The sequence below is a fragment of the Filicampus tigris genome, chromosome 20, assembly GCF_054856515.1.
Source record: "Filicampus tigris isolate MCC_2025a chromosome 20, RoL_Ftig_1.0, whole genome shotgun sequence".
NCBI lineage: Eukaryota > Metazoa > Chordata > Actinopteri > Syngnathiformes > Syngnathidae > Filicampus > Filicampus tigris.
Window position 1 is genome coordinate 11,032,504 of NC_141236.1, and position 24,134 is coordinate 11,056,637.

The 24,134-nt window shown below is 45.3% G+C and overlaps 1 protein-coding gene across 3 annotated transcripts in view; it reads right to left on the bottom strand.

The window, feature by feature from the left end:
• The window catches only part of man1a1 (mannosidase, alpha, class 1A, member 1), an 85,858-nt gene that overhangs the window by 37,583 nt on the left and 24,141 nt on the right, over positions 1–24,134 (bottom strand). For all 3 annotated transcript variants that reach the window (XM_086018606.1, XM_086018604.1, XM_086018605.1), the window contains 2 exons: positions 19,421–20,239; positions 2,791–2,887 (listed from right to left, as the gene is read on the bottom strand). In XM_086018606.1, the coding sequence (XP_085874732.1) occupies positions 2,791–2,887; positions 19,421–19,954 (631 nt within the window). In that variant the 5' untranslated portion in view covers positions 19,955–20,239. The remainder of the gene's footprint in view (positions 1–2,790; positions 2,888–19,420; positions 20,240–24,134) is intronic.

Genomic DNA, 24,134 nt, shown 5'->3' on the forward strand with positions numbered 1-24,134 from the left:
GCAGCTTAATAGCTACCTAGCATAGCTAACATCAATTCGTTTCCGCTTTGATGCTAGCAAGGGTGTTTATTTTGTGATTACGTTTACTTGTACCCACCGAGTATTCACACAAGTTTCATTTGAAGGAAAAAAAAAAAAAAAAAATCACTCTAGTAGGCTGATCCTTCCCGTTCATTTGGTGAAGTGTCGGATGTTATCCTCTTTGTACTGAACACTACATGCAGTGTGTGAACAAGCATGTGTGTGTATTTTTAATCACGGACAATTACCCGAAAAAGCAACAACACGTCGCGTAGTCTCCGACCTCATTTGTGTGTCGATTAATTAGGCTAATGTGGGCACACAATCAAGGTAGTACATGATGGCGGAACGTGGTGAAGTGTGTGTGTGTGTGTTGCCATCATCTCATTCAAGCCTCCCCCTCGCCGCTGGCTCGGAAACCTGAGGGAAGGCCGTGGCGGAATTACGACATCTATCTCAATTACTCACATTGAATATTGGATTCTGACTCACAATGGCGCGGCCGAGCCGAGGCTGCAGCCTCGGACTCAATGTCACATAACATAACCCGGTAAATGACTTGTCTGGATACCGGAGGGGAGGGGAGGGCGGGGCATGTTTTCTCAAGCATTGGATGATAACAATGTGTACGCGCGTGTGTGTGTGTGTGTGTGTGTGTCTCTGAGGAGCAGAGTCGAAAAAAAATGATGATGAAGGCTTTTAGCCTGGAAGCAGCGGAGATACACGCGAGCCTGCCAGTTGACTTGCTTGCTGACGTCAATTTGATGTGGACGACCTGTCAGTCTATTCTGGGAAAGTCCAGAGACACGGGCTAACGAATAGCATCCATGCGGCAGTGTTATTGTTTTACCAAGCGTATTTCAACACAAAAAGTGGAGCAACACATGTAGACATAATAATAATCAAGCATGTATTCTTGATCCTCTGCAAAGAAGGACCAATATTATTGTGGCTTTGCGCGGAATGACGGAGCGGCACATTGTCCACGGGATTGAAGCAAAAAGTGTGACTAAAACTGCTTTAATCTTTGCCACTACTGTATGCATGTACAAAGCAAAATATTATAGTATGCCATTTTCCTTGTATTAAAAACATATTACATATTTTTTTTTGTGGGTGAGGCTGGAATGTATTACAAAGGCGGATAAATCTTGTTCCCACAATTGTGCAATATCTCATTTCAAAAAGATGCTCCTCAATTGCATCTTTGTGGCTTGATTTTTAAAAATGTTATTCCCCCTTTGAAGACTCTCCCACTTTTTAATTACTTTTCTCACTACGGATGAATTTGCGTTGCCTATTTCCCATCAACGCAGCTCAAATGCGCCACGTTTGCTTTAGTGCACCTTTTGATCTTGCAGCTCCGCGATTACGGCGGATGAGAAATGCATCAGATTAGTCGACACGAGCTTTGCTGTTTGTTTTGTAGCGCGAGCGACTCCGCCGCAAACACTCTTGGCGGGGAAAAAAAAAAAAATCGCTGCTGTGACATGTTCACCGCGGCGAGAGAAAGAAAGGGGTTGGTTTAAAAAAAACGAAAAAAAAAACGTCCCAAATGCCTGTGGGCGTGCGATGCATTCAAGAAAGGATTCCCATCATTCTCCTGCACGTCCTTGGGGCGTCAACAAACGACAGGACAGTGCAGGAAATAGTAGGGCAGAGCTCGGATTTGTTTTGTTCTGAGAAATAAATAGCCGGGAGATGTTTGATAGATGATGCACTTGCACTTTGTTTACCAACAACCACAAACAATTAGCTTTAACCTTCAAGCCTGCTTCACTTTTTCTTCCTTCCTTTCAGCTTGTCCGGGACCATTTTTGGGCACCTACTGACAGTCTGGGATTTGTAAGATTTGGTATGTTTTTCGCATTTGTCCTGAGTTGGATTTTTTTTCGTTTTAATCACACTTTTTACTTTTTTGTTGTTTTTGTGCCTACTCTACATTTGTTTTTGGTTGAAGTGAACTTTGATTTTTTTTTTCCCTTCCTCCGAACGTCGACAATTGCGCTTGTAGGATCGCAGACACGTTACCGCACACCTTTTACACGGATAATAATCTAACGCGGCATCTCCGGAGACAGTTGTGCCTCAATTGGGGCGTGTTGAGTGTGTTCAAAGTGTATTTATAGAAGCCTGCTGACAAGCCACGAAATGCCTCAACGCAGCCGTGAGAGCGGTTTAAACGGGCGATGAAAAGAGCAATCAGACCTCCGACGACGGCGAGGCGGACGCTTGAATCAAACGCTTTGAACAAACGCTACGGCTGCTATTAATATTGTTCTTTAACCGTGTCAAACAACGTTTGAGGCAGAGGACAACTTGGCGTGGCCCTCGCTTAGCCCATAAACGACCAGGGGGCGGGGGGGGGGCACGCTACCATTGGGAAAGCTAAAATGAAAACGCACAGACAGAGCAGACGGCCTTTTCCATCGGCCGAAAGAACAACTGACAGCCTCTTAGAAAAACCAACAGACAGACAGTCGGAGCCTATGAAAATCGTGAGGTGTGAGCCTCGCTTCAGACAGCCCGGAAAGACTGACAGGAGGACAGTTTGACCGACCGACACACACACACACACACACAAACACAGTAGGCAGACGGGCTTTGACAGCCCCCATTCCACAAATTATGAATATATGATAAGTCTGACATTTAACGGAGGCCATTGATGGATGCTTCCCAAATGACGGCCAATTGGAGCTAATCTAAAGGCCAAGGCTGCTGGTGCCAGTGACGCCAAATCAATCCTGCCTGCATGTGTGTACTGACCAAACAGGTTGCTGGAGTGGCCTTGCTTGGAGACAGGCCGCAGCTCATTGGAACCCCAGGCGTAGCTTCGGTAGCTGTCCCACGCGTGTTTCATCATCTGTCAGAAAAAGACCGACGGCAGGAATGAGTTCAGGCGAGATTCTTACATTTCATACATCAGAACAACATGAAGATTGTTTTTTTTTTCGCCCCATTTGATATCTGAAGATTTATCAACAACAACAAAAAAAATCTGCAACGTCAGACAATAATGAATAAAAATTTTAATAACTTTTTTCAGGACAGATGTACGACAATATCGAGCTAGACTTTCTGGGAGGGATTCATCACTATTCCAGGTTTTCCACTGTACGAGTTCCAAAGCTAAAATCTGCAATACAAGGCCAACTTTTCACTCCTCTAAATGGCCAATTCAAATGCTAATTATGATTGCTGGCAGAGTATTAAGATGAACTGCACATTTTGAAAATAAATGACTTAATAAATCCAAGCTACTACCTAGCTCCATCCCCAATCGGGTAACCGCCCCCCCGCCCCATTCCCAGCTAGGCATCATCTCATTTTATTTGGCGGGACCCGAGGATTCTCGCTCGCTAATCCCGCTTTGACGGCTTCCACGCGCTAAAAGCCTTCAGCCTCCTCTTTAGCCTCCTACTCCGGTCGCAAACAACTTGTTACAGTGGCTGTTAATGAACTGGCCAGGGCAAGACACCGGTCGGACCCGCGGGTCCTTCTATCGGCCAGACACCTGCTCAGTCAGTGAATCGGTCGCTGAATGAGTCAGTCAGTCAGGCGGCCAAGCAGCTTAGAAAATCTCATTTTCAGCTCGGCTAGCTCCTCACCTGTCACACGGTGGCTGCGCAAGCAAAGATAAGAGGGCGCTCAGGAGAGCTTCGCCCACAATAATATCGCCAGATGACACGCTTACCAGCCACACTTCAAAATTTCATAAAGCTACAAAGTGACCACAACAAAGTGTTTGTCAACACAAACCCGCAAGTCAAGAGCCCACAATGCCATCCCCGCTTGCCTATTAAGTGTTGGTACATGCACATATTGGATTGGTATTATGCAATATTTACTGTACATGTATACTACTACTTGAATAATTGAAGACCGTTAGGAAATTCCATTTTCAGCCCTGCAATGAAGTGCTCTTAAAAGTATGGAAATTGATGAAATGTGATGTGCCATGTGATGCAATGGACCAAACTTGGACAAAGGAGCTTTCCCGCCGATATGCTTTTGCGCAAATAAACTCTTTATTTGAACAAATGCGCATTTAATGTCTCCCCCGCATGTCAGATAGTCAGCCAGAGATAGTGTCCTCCCAGCTTAAATCCGCTAATGAAAGCTAGCGAGGCTGCTAATTACAGCTCCTCGACACGAGAGGAGGGTCGAGAGCGGCGAGCTCCCTCGGGGTGGCTTCGGTCGTTCCGGGCCTGGAGGCGGCGCGTATGCAGCACGTCAACAAATTAGCCTTGGAAGTCCTTGGAAGTGTGAAGTGTGCCAGACACAGCCGGCACACACCTACACAGAAATTCCTCCGTACCAGAAGCGCAACAGAGTCAAAACGGGGAGCTCCACCATGGCCCAACTATTAAACACACACAAAAAAAATGGTGACCAGCAGGCTATTGGACTTCCAGTAGCATGGAAAATGATGTAAATATTTAACAATTCTTCATCTGGAGAAAGGCGAAAAGCAGAACATACAGCAGATGTAATCGAGATCATTTTTCATATTCTTGGCTCACGCTCTATCCCACAATAAAACTTGACTAGGCAAGTCAGTTGAGTAGTTTTCTCATAATCCCGGTAACTAATTCAACAACATTGGGAAAATGTAAAGAGTAGGCCTCGTATTGCGTAAAACTTTAAAGTTTGAACCACTAAGACTATTTTGCTTGTATGATTCAATTTTACCAGCAGCTGACCTCTTTTTAAAAATTGCCCGGGCAATTACTCAAAGCTTTGCGAAGGAATGATTGGGATTTACATGATTTCCTTCGTGCGCAACGGTTCAAATCCGACACAAAATGGAGGTCGACAAGCATCTCTTTAGGTATTGTGTTGGAGCTTAGCGGTTGGCACACTTGGCATTCATTCAGGTTATCTGTAAATGAGTTGCGAGGCTCTAATTGAAAGCGCAAAACACTCCTGCGTGTTATCGGCTTCCCTGTCAGCGTCCCGACATTTGGCGCTAATTGGATTAGCGGCTCAGAATTGTCCAGGTTGGCCACAGGTATTAGGGCCCGATGCTATTTCAGACAAGCTAATTGGCTATACACTAAAAGGTGCCAAGTTGCTCTGCACCCACACCGCCGGGTTAAGTACATTCAAACCCGACCAGGCCCCCGGAAAGGAAGCCACCCCGTACCTTCCAAAGCTTTGGGCATTCTTGTTAATGAACGAGTAATAGTCGTCCGACAAATACAGGTCAGGAATCTAAATCAATGTTTCTACTGAGCAACAGAGTTTGCTACACTATACACGATTTTCATTATATATAGGTCGTTATATACGTTCCCATAGAATGTTCAGTTTTGGTACAGTACACATTTTCTGCGGCAACATACTGGCTGTTCTACCCGAGCGGCAGGACCAACAGAACTGTCAACAAAAAAACAACGTACTTCTTGTAGCACTTGACCGACAGAAGAGACATTATGGGATTTTTTTTTTTTTTCCAAAAAGCGTGTTGCGAACCAAACTGAAGATTGACCGCTTGATGCTAACAGCTAAGCATCTGCTCAACACAGCGTTTGGACATCTGGTCAAAGAAAGATAAGACCGGGTTTTTGTTTCAAGTCCGGCAACGTCTTTCAGCATGTGCCAGAAGAGGAATCCTTCCACCGCCATGGAAGCAAACGTGTGCTAACTGGTCCAAGTCCAGCATGCAGTGGGGCCCGCTCTCCTTCTCTTGGGGAAAAGGAGAAGCTAGTGTTGGTCCAGAGTGATTTGCCATTGCTTGTACAGCACAAACAAGCCCACACGGCCACCGTGGCAGATCATTAACCTGCTGTGCAAAGGTTGACGGGCTGTTGACCCTGTTTTTCTCCTCCCGCTCCAATAGTCTGTACGCTTACAACTGAATCCTCGCTCATTTTGTCTCGAGGGAGAAAATTGCTACGCCAAACAATCGCCCCGCTAGTACTAATACTTGGCTGCCCACGACAACTGTGATGAAACAAAAACAACGTTCAAGAAAAAAAACGGAACGAATTTGGGCCTCATTCATAATGACAACAAAAAGCATTGTAAGTCTTTCAAAATGGTGAGCTACTGTCTTCCTTAGCAACGCGAGAAATGTTAACCAACAAAGTAAATGATTGCAAGGAACTAACCCACAAACTTTATTGTCCATTCATTTAACAATATTGAAATTCAACCATTTATGACAGTCTTCTTAGTAAGAAACTAGCGCCAATGACGGCTGGTATACTGTGATTTTCCATATGCAAAGAAAATATCATGTTGACGTTACGCAGAAATCGTTTTCATGTTAGTCCAAGCCCCTCATGCGCCGAAGCATGCTGAGAACTTGGGAAGCGCATTAAAAGATTCCCTTTGATCAAACTGGTTAAAAGAAAAATAAGCTGAAAATCTTGCTCCTGTTGCATCATCAAAGTACACAAGACGTTGTAGAGTGAAGTCGGAAAAACTAACGGCGAAAAAACGGAGATGGATGAAGCCCGGTTCAAAGTCGGTAAGTGTCACATTCATGTGAGTGAAACGATTGTTCGCACAAGTTTGGTTCAAACGACGAGAGCGCGAATCTCGTCAAAGCCGTCGCACATTTTTTCCACGACCATATTGCCTGTCAGCTGCCAGCACAAATGGCCACTAATTCTGCGGGAAAGACTGTTGTTCACCATTGGAGGAGCCCTTTCTTTTGAATTATTCCAAGCAATTGCATGTGAATCATGCCGCACCTGTGCACATTCGCCATCGTGGTGCCACATGCAAATCAGACCCCTTGCTGGTCTCTCCTCTGTATAATTAGACTTACAAAAGCGCAAGTATAAGGGCCGGTCACCCATGTGGTAGCACGCGCTGGCTCTAATGGCGGCAAAATGAATACTTGCTCGGCGTGCCGGGGGAACACAATTTGCCCGAGTGACAAGTGCACTCGTACATGAGGCCGAGTGAAGCGCAGCGTACGCAGGCGGAAATAATAGATCCAGAGGAAAATAAAATTCAAGAGCCATTAGCGCCGTGACCGGTCAAACAACTATGACAACTGCTGTAAAGGGCACTTTCGGACTGGCCATAAATAAAAATCAAACAAAACAACAAGTAACCTCACACTGCCTAAACTGAACAAGTGAAAAAAAAAAAAAATTCTATATATACATATATATACACACACAAACGTATACATATATACATACACATACGTAACCACTAGGAAACTACTACTTCTAGTACTGCCGACGACAACCAAAAGTCGTATCATAATGTCTACTACTACTTCTGCTACAAGTATTTCCTGATAAAAATCATTTTCTAAGGATTTGCTTCCAAATGCCAACAAATCAGAGCTGGCTCTGAGAAGAGCCGCCACAAATCCAAAAAGACAAAAAAAATTATGCAGGAGGAGAGCGAACACTGCCGCCATCGTCAAAAACACATTTGTAGTCTTTGATTTTAAAGCGTTAACTTGAAAGGCAAGCAAGTCCCCAGACCAATCAAATCCTTGCGCCCTCTGTCAAAGAGCCAAGTGAAAGCCCAGGACAAGAAACTTGTAAATCTCTTCCTTAACAGAAGCCGTAAAAACACATTCAACTTCTTGTTGACAGGCCTCACGTTGATAAATGATGTTCATCAAACCGCCTCCACAGTGGCACCAAACCGGGACCAGATAAGACCACGGGGAACCACAGAAGACATAAACAAGTCAAGCGGGACCCAGACAGCCCTTCTCTTTCGGAAGCGTACAAAATGCGCATCCATCGATCATATCGTGTGCGCGACTGGCGAAGTCCTCCGCCAAAGATTCCCAAAGTCGGACTTTGCAAACATTCTAACGAGCCAATCCCGCCGTGGCCGCAGCGGCGGGCGCAAAACCATTCAAATCCCAACCCCCCTGATAGTGGTTTAATGATGCCGATAACGGCATTGACACAAGGCCGGCGCGATGCCTGCGCCGCGACGTTTACACGCCGATCGATAGGAGCTGATGGCTGTCTGGGGACGAGGAGGAGGACGAGGAAGAGGATGAAATAAACAAGTGGTGACAAGAAATACATCTATACATCAGTGGGAAAAACAGAAAAACAAAACCGCGTCTGGCAGTTACTGGGGACTCCGGCGGGGACGTGATGATTGCCGACAAAGATGTTACAATAAATGCGCGACGCAGATGCCTGGGTGCCATCCAGAAATGGAGCCGGCGTGGCAATTGTGCGTGTTTGCATTAAATTGGACTCACCTAGCTAAACGGCAATGCAGGAAACGGATCAAAGTCTGTCATATGGATGACTAATGGTTATACGAGTGACTTTCTGTTCTAGTTTCTATGTTGTAAGGTTTGCCCGGCTAATCGAGTTAGCGCAGTGGTGGCTAAAGTGTGGCCCATGAACATTTTTTTTTTTTTTTTTAAATCAGGCCATCAAGCATGAAGGTTAACAAGACTCATGTAATACTTGGATGTCAAATTTCTTCACCCATTCGCCGGCAGGCATTCGGAGAGCAGAGTTTTGTTCCGTTTTGTTCCGAGACTCTCTTCTTTCACGGGACAAAGGAAAGTTTCATGCAGACGGCACGGTTTGTTGATTTATTGTAATTTGCCGATCAAATCACAGGACTGAGCAATATGGCTCGATATAAAAGATTCCACAAAAATCCGTTTGCCGCTTTTAATCAATTTCCTATCCTTAATCCACAGCAAAAGAGTGAGTGTCCGTAACCTTTGATTGTGTTTACGCAAGAAAACCTCATGCGTTTGAGTTCATTTCTTTGCGTTACAGATATCGGCGCACACACTCCAGTATTGACGTGAACTTTGTCCGGCATGTAGGAAGCAGACCAACTGCATTTGACCCGGCCACTTGACAAAAGGCAAACTAATGAAGACTCAGTAAAAGACTCATTGATTTTTTTTTTTTTCCCCCCCCCTGCCTCCCCGCCTCTATTACACCCACCGTCCATGGCTCGGCCTCATCGCTAACTCGGACAACCAATCAACGGAAAAACATGCGACATCCTGTCTATTTAAATTAAAGGACGACAACTGCAGGATTAGATGCGGCTGCAGTCTTTTGTGAAACATTTGTGGCTTTAATAATTGCGCAAAAATTCAATATATTAACATTTGCTTATAGTTTTTTTTTTTCAATGCTAATTACTGTTAGCCTGTGTATGGTCTTTTGTATTATGTGTTAGCATTAAGCTAGCAGACATTCTGATAAAACAGTTTCAGAGCCCCCCCTCTTTATTTGCTTTTATTTTGCTTGTTTACTCTGCTGTCAGGTCACCAAGGTTGACTTCAACTTGAGCTACGGCAGAAACCAAAATCATGGGGGAAAAATCCTTGGCACAGACTTGAAAAATTGGGCAGTTTAACACTACATCCGCAATTTGGTGTCATAAACCAGAAAATTGTGAGTGTTGACACTTTGACACGGCGAAGCAATCGCTGAAAAGTTGAAAATGGTTCGACAATTGTTGCCTTGAGCGTCCCGACAAGACCGACCGACCGACCGCGCTTACGCCTCAACGGTTTGCGCTAAGTAACAGAAGCTCGGATGTCAGCTCCGGTTGACCCGTCATTAACTCCGCCACTGTTTGCTGATCCAATCACTTAAACACAAGATCAATTCACTTACATCATCAGTCAAGGCTGCGAGTTTAGTCCCATTGTCAAAACAATCGCCCCCTGTCACAACGGAACACACCACACTCGACTGGACTCATTTCATTTCTTTTTTTTTTCTCCACACCTTCAATTTCACGCACCTCCACCTCGCCTTATTCACTGTCTATTATTTTATGGCGGCTGACAGTTAAAAGAGTGATAATTCAGTCATTATGCCACATCGCCGCGTGGACGGAATTAGAGTTGCTCCTCTCCAGACTAATTAAGACGCGCATTCAAAAAGTCATATTTCACCAACTTTCTGCCCAACGCATTAGCCGCAAAATAGCGCCGTACGTCATTATTTCCACATTTGCATGACGATCGCATCTGTATAATTTGGCAGTGTGTATTCAAACAGAATTTTAAATTGCATATTATGCTAACTCTGGCAAAGTTAGTTTAGACATCGAGAATATCTTTGCGTGATTATCTACACCTTGTCCACAGTATGTATATAGGTACATGTAGGTATATATGTACAGTATTGTATTATATGTCGTATTATAATGGTATTATTGTGATGACTTCACACAAAGCTGGCATCTGAACAGGGGTGTGTCGACTTTTGTATCACTGTACAAGCTCTCATTCTGCCCGGTTTCATTGCCCGATGAGGTTCAAGTAAATTTTTTAATTTTTTTAATGTTAAAGTCAAAGTCTATTCTATTCAAATTCCTAACTATCTCACCACATGCATACGAATGCACCCAATCCATATTGACGGAGATGATTGACCGGCAGTAGAAAACTGTAAATCATTCCCAGCATCAATTACACAAATTCCGAACCGCTTCTGTGTGAGTGTGTTTGACTGACTGCAGCTGAATAATTCAGCTGATGTACTTTTTCTACTTGTACGTTAAATGGGCAAGCCACAACAAAAGAGGGAAAAAAAAAAGGAAATAAAAGAAAAAAAACAACAACAAAAAAAAAAAAACGTGCATCTCAAAGGAGGAGGTAGAAGTCCAAGTCGGCAGCTGACACATCGGGTCAAGTCTGGCTTTGCCATGGAGGCAGGCAGCACCGGGTTGGGCCAAGAAAAGTCGGCCCTTGAATGCCGCCGGCGCTTTCGTCTTGCTTTTGTGTGTCAGTGCCCTTTAACTGGCCTGCCAGCGTCGGAATGTGACGCTAAAGGAGAACAGCAGCGCCGCTCAAGTGGCTCATTATCATCTTGGCCACTTGAATTCAAACAAAATAGGAAACCGCAGTCTTTCCTGCCGTGCTGTTTTAAAACGCTGCAGAGCCTCAGTTGCACTGCGCTCGTTTCTACATGAGTCTTTCTTGCGTTCTCCTTACCTGACGGAAAAAAAAAAAAAAGATCTTTGTGGAGAAATGTGAGGACAGAGAAGTAGTAAACGTAGCGACAGCAGCTGTCCTGTTGTTGTAACTTTGCCGCATCCATGGGAACCTCGCTCCATTCATCATATTTTATCTTCATTTTGGAACATACGAAAGGAATACCATTTTTTTTTTTCCAGTGGTTTGGTTAAACAGTACAGAGGGTCAGCCGGCCGCAGGCTAGTATGAAAGATGAGTCACGTTTATTAGCTCACGAAAAGGGGAATTGCATTGGTGGCATTGGCGCCAAAAAGCACAGCTGGTCGAGCAGAATCGTAACGGTTGAAAATGTTTGGCAAGTTCCGTTCCGCACCTCGGATGCCTTTTCGACTTGCTGATCTGGCACAAAGTGCTGCAACTTTGCAACGCTCTCCATCACGTTGCGCTCACGTCCGGAGGCTAACTCGCGCCGTTTGCTGATCGCGCAATTACGTTCGGCTCGAATAAATCACTGAGCTAATTACTAAAAAAAACAGGAAAGGAACTTTTTTTATTTTTTTTTTTTTTGCTTTTGTAACTCAGCCCCCGCTACCACGGCGCTTCTCCAATGAAATATGCAAGGATAACTTGCATTGCTAGAAGAAGGGGGGAAAAAAAACAAAAAAAAAAACTGAGCCCTCACATGCACGGCAGATTGAGAAATAAATTGCCTGTGTGATTGACAGCCGCTAACGCTCGCTATTAAACCGAATTGGATTTGGAGAAAGAAAAATCAACCGGCCGTGACCCCCGGTGTGATTGGGACAACAGGGATATTGAATATCCCTTCGCATTTCCCTGCATTGCCATCAGTAGACATCAAATGTGCGCCTTCCGAGAACGACGCTGAAGGGTTCGAATCAAAATCAGCTCGAGTGCCCAAACTAAGTTTGTGAGTGCACAGCTGCGTTGTTGGGATTTTGGATTTTGGAAGGAGGCCACACGGGCTTCGACCCACGTGTGAGGTTGGAGCGATCGAATCACAAGACGGGAATCAATTACAGCGACTGCAAACGGGCCACGTCCGAGGAAAACTCTCATATCGAAATGGACGACTTCCTCTACGTTTGACAGCTAACGGTAGCCCGGAGCATCTGAGTAAGACAACTGCGACAAACACAAAGCGACCCGCTAAATTCCCATTTGCATCAATGTCAATGATGCAAATTTTGGCTAGTTTCCAAATGCTAAACTAGCGAATATGCACTCTACCTACTTTTGGCCCAGCCTTTATTATATTAAATCATATCGTCGGGAACAAATGAATGTATTTCGGGTTTACTTTTGTTTCCATGTGCGGCACGTGCAAATCTATTTGCTGTTCAACGGTACACATAACGCAATCAATATCCCCTTGAATGCTAATGAGCTAGCTTTTGCCGCCAGCCAGACAAGACAAATGGCACCTCCTCGCCCGGCTAATCCGCACGGGCACGGCAAACGCGCGAGGCTCGGCCATTAATGTTGACCTCGGCTCGTGGATTTTACATGCTTGCGTTCACACGCAGCATACGCCCCCCCCCCCCCCCACCGCACACCCCCGGGGGGCTGAGGCCTTGTACTACATCACCGTCGGGGGACTAGTGGGATGCTTGAATTTTAAAGTTGATGTTTTTCTGGTCATTATTGTGCGGCTACATTTGTGATTCAAGTGCAAATGTTGCTGATTTCATTGTCAAATGTAAACGCGACGATGGAAGTGAAGAAGCTAGCACGTTGTCCTCACGACAGGAAAGCAAGAGTTTTGCGTGAAAGAAATATTTTTGGTCAACATTGTGTGTGATTTTAGGTCCGTATTTCGTTAAAGTGTGACTAGAAACGCAGTCACTCTAAAAACTGTTTTTTTTTTTGTAGTACTTTTTTTTAATATACCGTTTCTAATATTTTGTTACCGTCAACAGAAGGACTGTGAAATTTTTTTTCCCCTCCCGGTATGGAATTTATGCACAGTACTTTGTTTCAGGGGTGATTCTTTTATTTATTTGGTTCAATGAAGTTGAGTTGAGTTAGTGCGAGCCACAGATGGCTTTTAAAGCTTTTGTTTGAAGTAGCAACTTATTCTTGTCCACTCATTAATGTTTTGGCAGTTAAAAAAAAAAAAAAAAAAAAAGTGGCAAAGAGGGTAAGTGAGCTCTAACGTGGCAGCTTTCAGGGATGTGCGGAGGCGTATTGATGTCTCTCTATTGACGTTGCAATTAGCCAGTATTTTAAGGCATAAAAAGTCTATCAGTTAAATGTCATCTGAAAACACGACGCCGTCTCCGATCGCAAAGAGTCCTCTCGTGTGGCTAATCCGACAATAAATCTGAGCACGTACTTGATTTCGTGAGTGGATGAGGGCCGGCTGGCACATTTCAACTCGGCGCTCGGCTTTTGCACGGGAGCGGGAAGACACGCCGACACGACGCCCTAATGTGCCATTTAAATTTAATAGCGCACTTTGAGCACTTAAAACATTACATCTGGAATGTTCCGAACGGAATCACCTGCCATCCTCGTGCATCAAAACACCTCAAATTGAGCCCATGGCACGAGAGCGCAAGGAGCTGGAAAATATGAAGTTTAGATTAAGGTTATGAAAGGGCTTCTTTTTTTTTGGTTCACATCTAGACAACAATATTGAGCAAATGCGCTCGATTTCCATTTGTGCTCTCCAGAACGGCGGCGTGCCGTATATGAGCCACCAAAACAACACAAGGTATATCCATTTGTATTCAAAAATGTCGGTCAAACTGATGTGGTTATGCAAGCATATTCAAGCATCTGCGTACACTTTTTAAGTTTAAAATCGGCACTTTTTGTTTTTGCCATTCATGCTTGAAGCCTCGCTCCGGCTCTGACCTACAGCGCAAACCTTAAATGCGTATAATTCGTCTTGCCCCGGGCTTTTCTAAATCAATGCTCAGTGACCAAGCTGGGAGAGGCATGACTATCGTGGTTGAGATGAGGGGGAAAGGGGTGGGGGGGCGCATGGTATGCCGGGCGGGAACTCGCTGGATGCGAGCGGCTAAACGAGTCAAAGGTTAAGACAATGCACGAAAACATCAGACCACCATCAGTCATCGGGAAGTTTGCGTTTCTTCATGCGGCAACCCCCGGAGTCAGGAGGACGCAGAATTTACGCAACGGGAATAATCCCCAAAGCAAAACCTACTGAGACCACCCAGCCAAAAGTAAACAACCACCAAGGCCTTCCAACATGGGGGTCCTGTCACAGTGCACACCGATGCGGCTCCATGTAGCATTTCTTCCTGGCTCTCCTCGATTAAAGAGCAACATTCATGACTAGTATATTCTTACGGAAATAAATACCGCTGCTAAGGCTAATCCGAACTACTAATCTTAAACCCTTGAGCTACCCTCAGTTGAATGGCTTTTTTGTTCATTTATCTATTTAATCGATTTGCTCTCATTCCAAGCGCTACACTAATGTAAGAAAGGGATTAAGCATGGCTTGATCGGTCATGCCCGGAGTGTGGTGCGCAGGGATAAAAATAGAATCTTTTTATCAAGACTCGACTGTTCACCGCTGTTTTCAAGTTGTGCTGCGAGTTGAGTTGAGCAAACAGAGTCTTCCGGGTGCTTCGTGAGAGTACGAGACAGGTTTGTCAAAGTCTGTGATTTTTGATGGCCTTGACACCGGACACCAAATTAAATATTGCTTGAATAAGGTTAGCGTAACTGAAGTGACGCTAGTACTTTGTGGTAGAATTTTTTCCATCACCCACAAATACAAATACCGATTATTAGTAGTCAAGGAGGCCGATAACCGATATTTTGAGCCGATATTCATTTTCAGTGAAAAGGTAAATATTCAAAATCTCAAGAAAAAATTACTTTTAACTTTGGGCTTTAAGCATGTTTACTGAAATATGTTTCAAGTTTGCATAATGGTGATTTTTTAAAAAAAATCATTATTGCAAGAAATCGTTGTCGTTTTAAAAGGGGAGTAAATTATTAGCCAACGACGTTTATCGTAGATGTGCACTTCTGCACATTCTGTTTTGCAGTACACAAACTGCACTTTTATCTTTTTAGCGCATTTCAGGCACTCATGCCTCGCGCTTATTGCTGCACGAGTAACAGTCTGCGTGGAAAAAAGATCACCGCGAAGCATGACAGTACAACGACAAATCTGCGATATGAAATTAGGTGTGTACGATTCAAAAATCGGCGACACAGTGAGAGTGTGAAAAGTAAACCACCAACAAAGGAAGAAAAATTCTGCAGCAGGTTTCTATGTAGCATGTTATACACACGCAGGACAACTGATTGGGTTACGATGTTTTGAAGGCCACTCAGTGGCCCCATACAGCTGCAAGTCACAGCAATAATGGCCATTAGACGATTAAACTGAGCCTTTTCGGGGATGGGCAGTAACTCTAGCTGACACAAAGTCACACACGCACGCTTGTGGAGTGGCGAAGAAGCAGGTCCAGCGGCCAGAGGTAATTAGTTCAATGGTCGATACAGAAATAGGGACTTGGAGACAGCCACGTTGGGCTGATAAAGAAATTCCATTTCAGGCCCTAAAAGGTGAGCAAAGTGGCCAAATGCCTTCTGGTGTGGCGCACATGTCGAAAGGGGACGCGCAGACATGCCCCCGATTCAAATTCTAAACCTACCGCTAATGCTAACCGCCATCCAAACCCTAGCCTAACCCTTACCTTAGATCCAAAACATAACCCAACCTGAATCCAAGTTTGAGCGCTCACTCTTACGATGCAAGAACTGACCTGTAACTAGACTTGAGGGTATGTGTTTGTTTTCCTTTCCAGCTAGCCTGAAAACCTTATTGACTGCTAGTAGTTAGAAGCCTCGTGTACAGTGTCAGGTAACACCACTTCTTTGGCCACATCCGCCTTTATTATCCCAGTTTATCAGCGGAGAATTTTGCCCATGAGCCCCTCCGCAGGCTCCCTAGAGAGAGACAGTGAGAGAAATCGCCGCCGACCTGGCGGCTCCTCGCCGAGTCTTTGATTTGGAGGCAGCAAACGCATTTGGCTGATTCCACGAATGTGGCGCTCCCTCACAAACAAGATGTTTTATCCTTCTTGGGGAGGTCACCAGGGGTCGCCCACCAACACTGCGGGAAATACTCCGGACTGGCTGGCTTCAAATAGCGGAGCTTCAAGCTTGAAATGTATCTAATAAACTCGTCTTGTTTCTGGAACCTGATGCCTCCACGGGGAAACCGATGCTTGTTAGTGGACAGCATCACCCGCATCGACGTCCACAATAACAAGTAGCCTTGTTTAGTAACAACATATTATTATATATATCATATACATTTCTAACCCTTATCCTATCTATCCTCCCCTATCTATTAACGCAAATGATCCCCAAAACGGACCAATCTTGTGAAACTGCGGTTCACTTTTTCTGGTGCTTTTTTTCAATGTCTGTTTTTTTTTTTTTTTTGTTTGCTGGCAAGTATTCTAAGAGAGGTCATGACCTTGCCAAGAACAAAAGAGCCAACTACAAGGGCCTTAGAGAACACCCTGGCTCATCAACGGGATGATAATGGAGCATCGTCCAGCCGTTGTCGCCATGTGTCATTATGTACAAATTAGCCAGCTGCCATTTTGATCCAGCAGGAACCATACAAAGTCAATAAAATTAAAAAGAAAAAGCTGCTTGCAAGACCAGCGCGTTTACTACTTTCACAGATGGGTTGCTCGCTCGTGTAAATTGTGTTTACTGCGCTTTTGGTCCCCCCGACATGTTTTTCCTTTTACTGAGCCGCGGGTTTCTGGCTTTTTGTAAAGGTGTCAAATCGATGGCGCTGACCCAAGCTTATTGACGCCGCCGTCGCCCTGCCGACGCTTTGTCAAGCGACACCTTCCCGACAGCGCCGAATCCCGTATTCAGCCTGACCAATCGGAACAACCGAGCGACCTTTCCGTGTGATTTATTCCAACGGCGGGCGCGCTTATGAACCGGGCTGATCTAGAATGTCACGAGCAATATCAATATTAGTACACTTATCAGCTGTGGTGCCCTCCATGAGAATATCTTGCTCAAGACTCCAACAATAAGCAAATTTAATTGAGATGATGAGATACATTTGCATTTCAATCATTTAAGAAGCTGCGAAAGCTTCTATTTCCAAACAAAGTGTACTTTTACTCAGGCATTTATCAAAAAGCACCACCCTAATAAAAGTGCGTCCAACAGAGCAATTCCTCTTTTAAATGAAGTGCTGCCCCACTCCCATGAATAATTAAAAAAAAAAAAAAAAAAAAGGAATGTTTGGAACTTTGAAAATTGCGGGGAATTTTCGCAACTCTAATTGGAACTCTGTCCAAAAACTTTTGTTCATACGGTGTACTCTCTCATGCACAGTACCCAGAGTGCAGCGCACGAGCCGTCAGCTGCTGAAAAATGGACTCCCTAACCAAAAGCTATGTTGTTGTTGTTGTTTTTACTTCATTAATATTTGATCAGTATAAAAAAAATATATACATCCCCCAGGCCAGACCATTTGTATTACTCTTCACAACAGCGGCGCCTCAGTAGCGGAGTAGCTGCTGCTGCTGCTGTTGTTGTTGTTGCTTTAAAAGCCATGCCGTCGTCAAACGGATGAGCGCAATATAAAGCTGACGTTAATACGACTCGTTAATATCAAAGCTGAATATTTTGGGGAGTTGGAGTGGGGCTTTTGTAGTTTTAGCTATTTGAGGAGGATATCTGTGTGTGCAGGTGACTATTACTGTGCATAATTATCAGGCAACTTAACAAAAAACAAAGATGTACCCATCTCAATTATTTATACTCGCCAGGGAAACCAGCTCAACAGCTTTTAAAACCCGGTTGAAGACACATTTCTATTCTCTGGCTTTTGATTCGACCTGAAATTTTCGTCTCTTTTCCGGTGTCTATGGTATGTATGTTTTATGTTAATTTATTGATTCCATTTTGCTTCTATCATGTTGTAAAGTGCTTTGTTACAGCTCTAGCTGTTATGAAATGCGCTATATAAAGAGAATTGTATTGTATTATATATTATAGCCGCTTTTTTTGCCAGGACACTCAAAAGCCTGCCATCCATGGACTCTTGTCAGTGTTTTGATGTGTTCACGGGCAACATTGCGTGCGGAGGCAAATGGCAGCCTCCCAGACACTGTTCAGAGAGGTGTACTGTTTTCCCTCCTTGTAAAGCTCACATTTGATAAGGGACCACGGGTTCTCTATAGCAGTGTTTTTCAAACTTTTTTGAGTCAAGGCACATTTATTTCATTGAAAAAAGATCCTGTGGCACACCACCAGCTGAAATGGTGAAAAAAAAAAAAAGCTTACTTTAACAATATAAGTGTTATATTGTTTATAAAAGCATTTTTTAACATTGAAGAATGACGTTATATTATAACGCATTGAATAGGAATTAAATAAACGCAAAGAATAAAGTATTTTATAATGTTTCATATGAAACATGGGCCTGTTTGGATAAACACGCGTCACAAAATCGCTTGTCTCTAAACACAGACAATTAGCTACCTGCTGCAGCTGCTGCTACCTGCTGGTATGGAAGAGTACTACAATGTAGTAAAGACTATTACTCTGCCAGGCCCTAGACCACACAGGCACACAAATGAGATCATTTGCCACGGCACACCTGACTATGACTATGTCTTGCGGCACACAGTTTGAAAAACACTGCTCTATAGGGTTCAGATCAGGTGAAGAAGGAGGCCACGTCATTAGTTTTTCTTCTTTTAGGCCCTTTCATGTCAGCCATGCTGTGCAGTCACTTGGATGCGTGTGATGGGGCATTGTCCTGCATGAAAATCATGTTTTTCTTGAAAGACGCCGACTTCTTCCTGTACCACTGCTCGAAGAAGGTGTCTTACAGAAACTGGCAGTAGGACTGGGAGTTCAGCTTGACTCCATCCTAAACCCCAAAAGGCCCCGCACGCTCATCTTTGATGATACCAGCCCATATCATACCAGTACCCCACCTCCACCTTGCTTGGTAGTAAAACACGACAGATGAGGTAGATAGAGGGGCATCGGACCCTGCACGATGATTCCCCCTCCAACCAAGAGGACTGCTTGCGCAACCCAGAGAAAACCGCACATTAAACGCACCTACTCTAATGACATGACTGATTCCATCGATTATTTTGTGCATACTTCTGGGCGCTTTTCGACTACAAGCGATCGCTCGCTGTGTAATCCGTTTAAAAAGGGCCCACCAAGTTGGACTCTCCATACGCGTCATTCGCGCAGCGGTTGACGTACGTCGAAGCAGTCGATGTGACTATGCACAACAGGCGGAGCGGAGCGCCTGTTCGTAAAATGTTTTTTTTTTTTTTTTTTTTGCGGCTATAATGTTCAAGACGAAACAAATGGCGGGTGTTCGTAAATAGCCTGACGTGTACAGGTGTGGCCAATCAGTAACGGGAATAGAGGAAAATTAGTGCGTACTGACGACATTTCTGCTTGGCATACCTGCTTGATTTTCGCCCGCCTCTCTCTTGTTGTGGGGTCCAGGGGCTCGTGTCCAGTGGCCCCCGGGGGTCTCTGGTACTCGACGTAAGGTAAATCATTGACAGCCTTCCCATCTTGACCCAAACTCTCCTTGGCAACTTTCTCCTTCTCGTTTAAAATGTCCTGCTTGATCTCGTCGGGACGCTTTTGTAGAGTATCCTTAGCCTCCAGCAAGGCTTTTTCGTGGTCCTTCTTGATTTTGGCCAAGACCTTCTCGTCGCTCCCAGCCGAGCCGGACTCAACTCCGCCGCCGCCGCCGCCTCCGCCGCCGTCCGGTCCGGTGCGGGTGTTCGTCTCCACGGCAGAGGAATGGAAGAAAACTCCGCTGAGTAGCTTGGACGAGTCGGGCAGGAAGAAAATCGCGCCGAAGCACAGCGTAATGAAGGCGCTGAACACCAAAAGCAGGATAAATTTCTCCGTCAACCTGAAGGAGGTCGGGCTGGAAGACTTCCTACTCGGGGTGGCAGTGAAAGGCAAAAGAGTTGAAACAGGCATGTTCTTCCGCTTCCTTCGGGCCAAACAACGACAAAAAAGGCTTTCCTCGTTGTGGAAATGAGCTCTCGGCTTAGGTTAATAATCCGCTCACACGTCCACCTCCGGAGCACAAGTGCGAGACGACGCCAGAGAAAGCGCCGACTTGAAGTTGTCCATTGCTGAGGAGCGACCAAGCGACGACAGCAGCAGCAGCACACTCGCTCGGAGCTCCAGCCAAGCAGCCGTCAGACAGGAAGAGGCGGGGCCACGTTGATTGCCAGCCGCCGCGAGCCAATCACCTTTCGCCTGTGATGTGCGAGAAGATCGAGAGGGCGTGGCACAACTGGCTGCGGGTGACGTCGTTGTCATAGTTGTCATAGTCACAGACGCTTCGTGCTCACTTTAATTGATCAAAATGGCCGTGAGGAGCACAACTTTTTGCGGTTGAGATGGCAGCGCACTGCAGGCTACAGACTAAACTCATCAAAGGTTACGACAAATGCAAGAAAACATCAGTCACCGGGGAAGTTTAGACTTCCTCAAGTGACAGGGTGGCCACCGGGAATTACGGGAAAATATGTCATTTTTCCCGAACGGCCGGTGTATTTCTGAGCTGGTCCTGGCCATTTTACAGGCTAAAAAGCCACACAAAGAAGGGGAGTTTGTCAAAACATTGAGACAAGAGCTCGGGGGAGAGAGTGCGGGATGGGGCAATTTATGTGCACCCAAATTTTATGATGCGGCTCTTTGCAGTAACACAGTCAATGTTGGGGCTCTTATAATATGCTAAATAGATATCAGGCAGTTGGCCTTTAGTACGGTCAAGTGCACGGCATAATTTTGGGGCAGTATCTGACGGCAGTATAAGGCATAAGACCAACAAAAAATGCGGTGATTGGGAACTCAAGCAAGATGGTATTTTCTTATTAGTATTTCTTGAAAAGTAGTGATTTTAAAAGATACAAGCAATCCACCTGATAGCAACAATATATTCTTTATCCTCTGCAAAGAGCAACTAATATATTACTGCAATACTGAGAAGCTGAGAGAAGAGCCAAGCCTCCACGTGAGCATCATGACTAAAAGGACTTATTTAAAAAAAATTAATCGAATTGAACCCGTAAACCTACTGGTTAATTTGTGGATCAATCGCCTGTTGTGAATTCCAGCGTTCAACTGCTTGTTCGAGAAGAGCGAGTCGTACTGAGACATTGAGCAGTTGGACACGAGCAGAACATTTCAGAGCAGGTCAAATTAATTTCACCCAGAAAGTCAATAACATTTTTACGGTGGCAGTTTTCTCGCTGGCGTCATGTGAGCGTCGGACCTCGCTGTGCTACTTGCTAGCGTGACTTTTCCTTGGCGGCTTAGCCCGCGTCTCGAGCCCGCTTCTCGAGCTTCGGGCTGACTTGTGGCCTGCGGTCTGTCGCCAATCAACAGGCTTGTGATGCGGTTTGAAAAAAAAACCCCCAAAGACCCACTTTAATGACCCTGTCGCCTTGTGTTTTATTTATAAGCCCACATGTTCTGCGGTTGACTGAATTGCTTTGGTGCCACCATAAAAGAAAAATTGGCTACGGTCATGTTCTTGACATGCTCGTGATTTCTCTAAAGTGTAACAAACAAGACAGGACGCTCACATTCGAATGCAGGAAAAGAAAATCTGCGGTGGATGACCGAACTTCTTGTTAAGCTAGCGTCATGGTTCCTGCTTTGTTATCTTAGCGGGCTACTACTCTTATGAAACAAACAAAGCACACTTGAAAGTGCACGATCGTCCTGTACCGCTACGCTTGGACTTTAAAGGAGTGCGTTTTCCCTTTATTCACTCATGAAATAAAGCCAATAAAAGCAATTTCATCAGAATGCAGTGCTTATGACTGGATGCATGTTTGGAGTCCATCAATCAAAATGGGAGTTGTGCCTACTGGGCTTCTGACATTTTGGCGCTCTTGGACTGACTGGTGCCGCTGCATCAACTGTATCTTATCAAAAGCGAATGAAAAGCGCAGGCAGGTTGAGGAGCGCGTCGCCACTTATCACCAAGCGCTCGTTTTGGCGCGCGGAGATGAAAAAAAAAAACAAAAAACGTCATCTCGTCTCAGCCTGACGAACGGCCGCCATCGTCATGCCGGAAGTCTCATTCGCAAGGGCGTCAAGGTGTCAAAATGGTGGCGCGCCGTTCTCATTTTGTTTTCGACAAATGAAATGTCGCTTGGCGTCGTATTGTCGCACACATTTTTCATGCTTGTCCGTCAAGATGTGGTAAATCGTCCTCGGTGGAGGTCTGAGCAGGACTGTGACCATCCTTTGGCGGCATCATAAAAAAAAAAAGAGTATTACATCGTAAAAACAAGTTGCATTCTATTTTTGAATGATTACGCAATAACATAACATGGCCCATACCAATTTTCAAGGGGAAGCTACGTGGCAAAAACCACCACTGCCCATCATTTGCGTCTGCATTCAGTTTCCCTCCAGACTCGGGTTTTACCGGACTTGAGCAGAACCAAGCAAGATTGCTTTTCATTATTGCGCAGTGGCGGGACGCAAAATGAAGCTTTTGACTTTTGCAGTGCGACCGAAGAGGCAAAAGCCGCTTTTTGACTTTTCCAAAGTGGCCTGCCGCAGCCGCCACGAGGCAATGACTCAATAAGTAGTGTGTGGTACGTTTCCTCCCATTCACTCAGTGCGCCACATTTCTCATTTGTTGCCATTAAACTGTTGTGACAGCACGTCGCCACCGGCAACCACTCTGCAAAATGATGACAGCGGCGCAGCGGCAGGAAAAAAAAAAAAAAAAAAAAAAAGCAATTGTGTGCATTCTTGCGGCAGATTTGCGGCACAAACGCGGACGACATGGATGCAAATGAAGAGAATTGACAAAAAAAGCTGTCAAGTTGATTTGCTGTCGATGTCTGTAATGTAGTCTCCAACCATTAGAGGGCAGTATATTTATAAAATAAGATCACGCTGGCTCCTCCAAAAAACGTGTTGTCATCGTTTTAGCTCAGGCGGGCAGTCGCCATTTTTTTCTGCCAACAGGAAGTACCCTGGCCGCCGGTTTACAACCACAAAATGATCTCCAACGGGGCTGCAAACAATGAACCAAAATAAAGCGGGGTTCACTCTCCTGGACTGACGGGAACATTATCAGCCGTGTCCACCGTGGGAGTGAGCAAGCAGGCAACTGGAAGTGCAAAACAGACCAGCCAGCCGGGTCGTCGTCAGCTGTTTGACGCCTCCATCTCGCACACCGCACTCCAAATATAACCTCGCCCCGATGCCGTTTAACCGGCGCTCGGCCCCGCTCGGGAAAAGACCGACTCATTTGATCGGCGGGAGGAAAAAGCAAATAAGCCGGGGAGGGTTAAAAGGGGCCATCGGAAACGGGATGACGGGCGGGCGGGCGGAGGAGCAACGCCTTGCGTTCGCCCAACAAGGTCACTAATTGGTTCCGGACTCTGCCGCTGAAACCGTCAGAAGCCATTTTGAAATTCTTTAATAAGGGCTTCAGAGAGGCGGACAAACGGAGGCGTGACCAGCGCCTTTCTTATTACATTCACCAATATTGTGCTGGACGTCACGTCCTGCCGTCTCTTCATGATGTGCTTGCACTCACGGCCAACAATGAGGCGTTCTAAAGCAGTCATGCCAGTGGGCAGATCCTTTTTTTTTTTTCTCTAAGTCTTTCAAGTCAGACTTAGAAGAAAAAAAAAATCGCCCCCTCCCTTCTGTTCCGTCTTTGTCTGCGCGAAGTGCGTGCGCTCACGGCCAACAACGAGGCGCTCTAAAGAAAGCACGGCAACGGACTTTCGATAGGGAAGATGTCACAATTGCGCCGCATAACTGCCGATGTATATAAAGGCCATCAAGTTAGACGGGTGACTCATGCCAGGGCCAAAATGCGTCACTCGGGCTGTTTGCGTTCATTCTGCCTTTCAAAAGCGACGCTGCACTGCCGCTAAAATGCAAGTTCCAACTGCGGCGCTACGCCAGAGGTTGCGCGCGAGAGCAGTCAATTGTTGCTGACTGCGTTACACTTGATCTTGAACAAGCAGCCGGCAGGGAGGAACGCGTTCAACATACGCAAGAAGTGGGGAGAAAAGCGAAACACACACAAAAAAAAAAAAAAACATTTCTCTCTTTCTCTCTCTATGCGGCTCGCAGGTTATCTTTATTCATGCGCACGCCTCCTCCT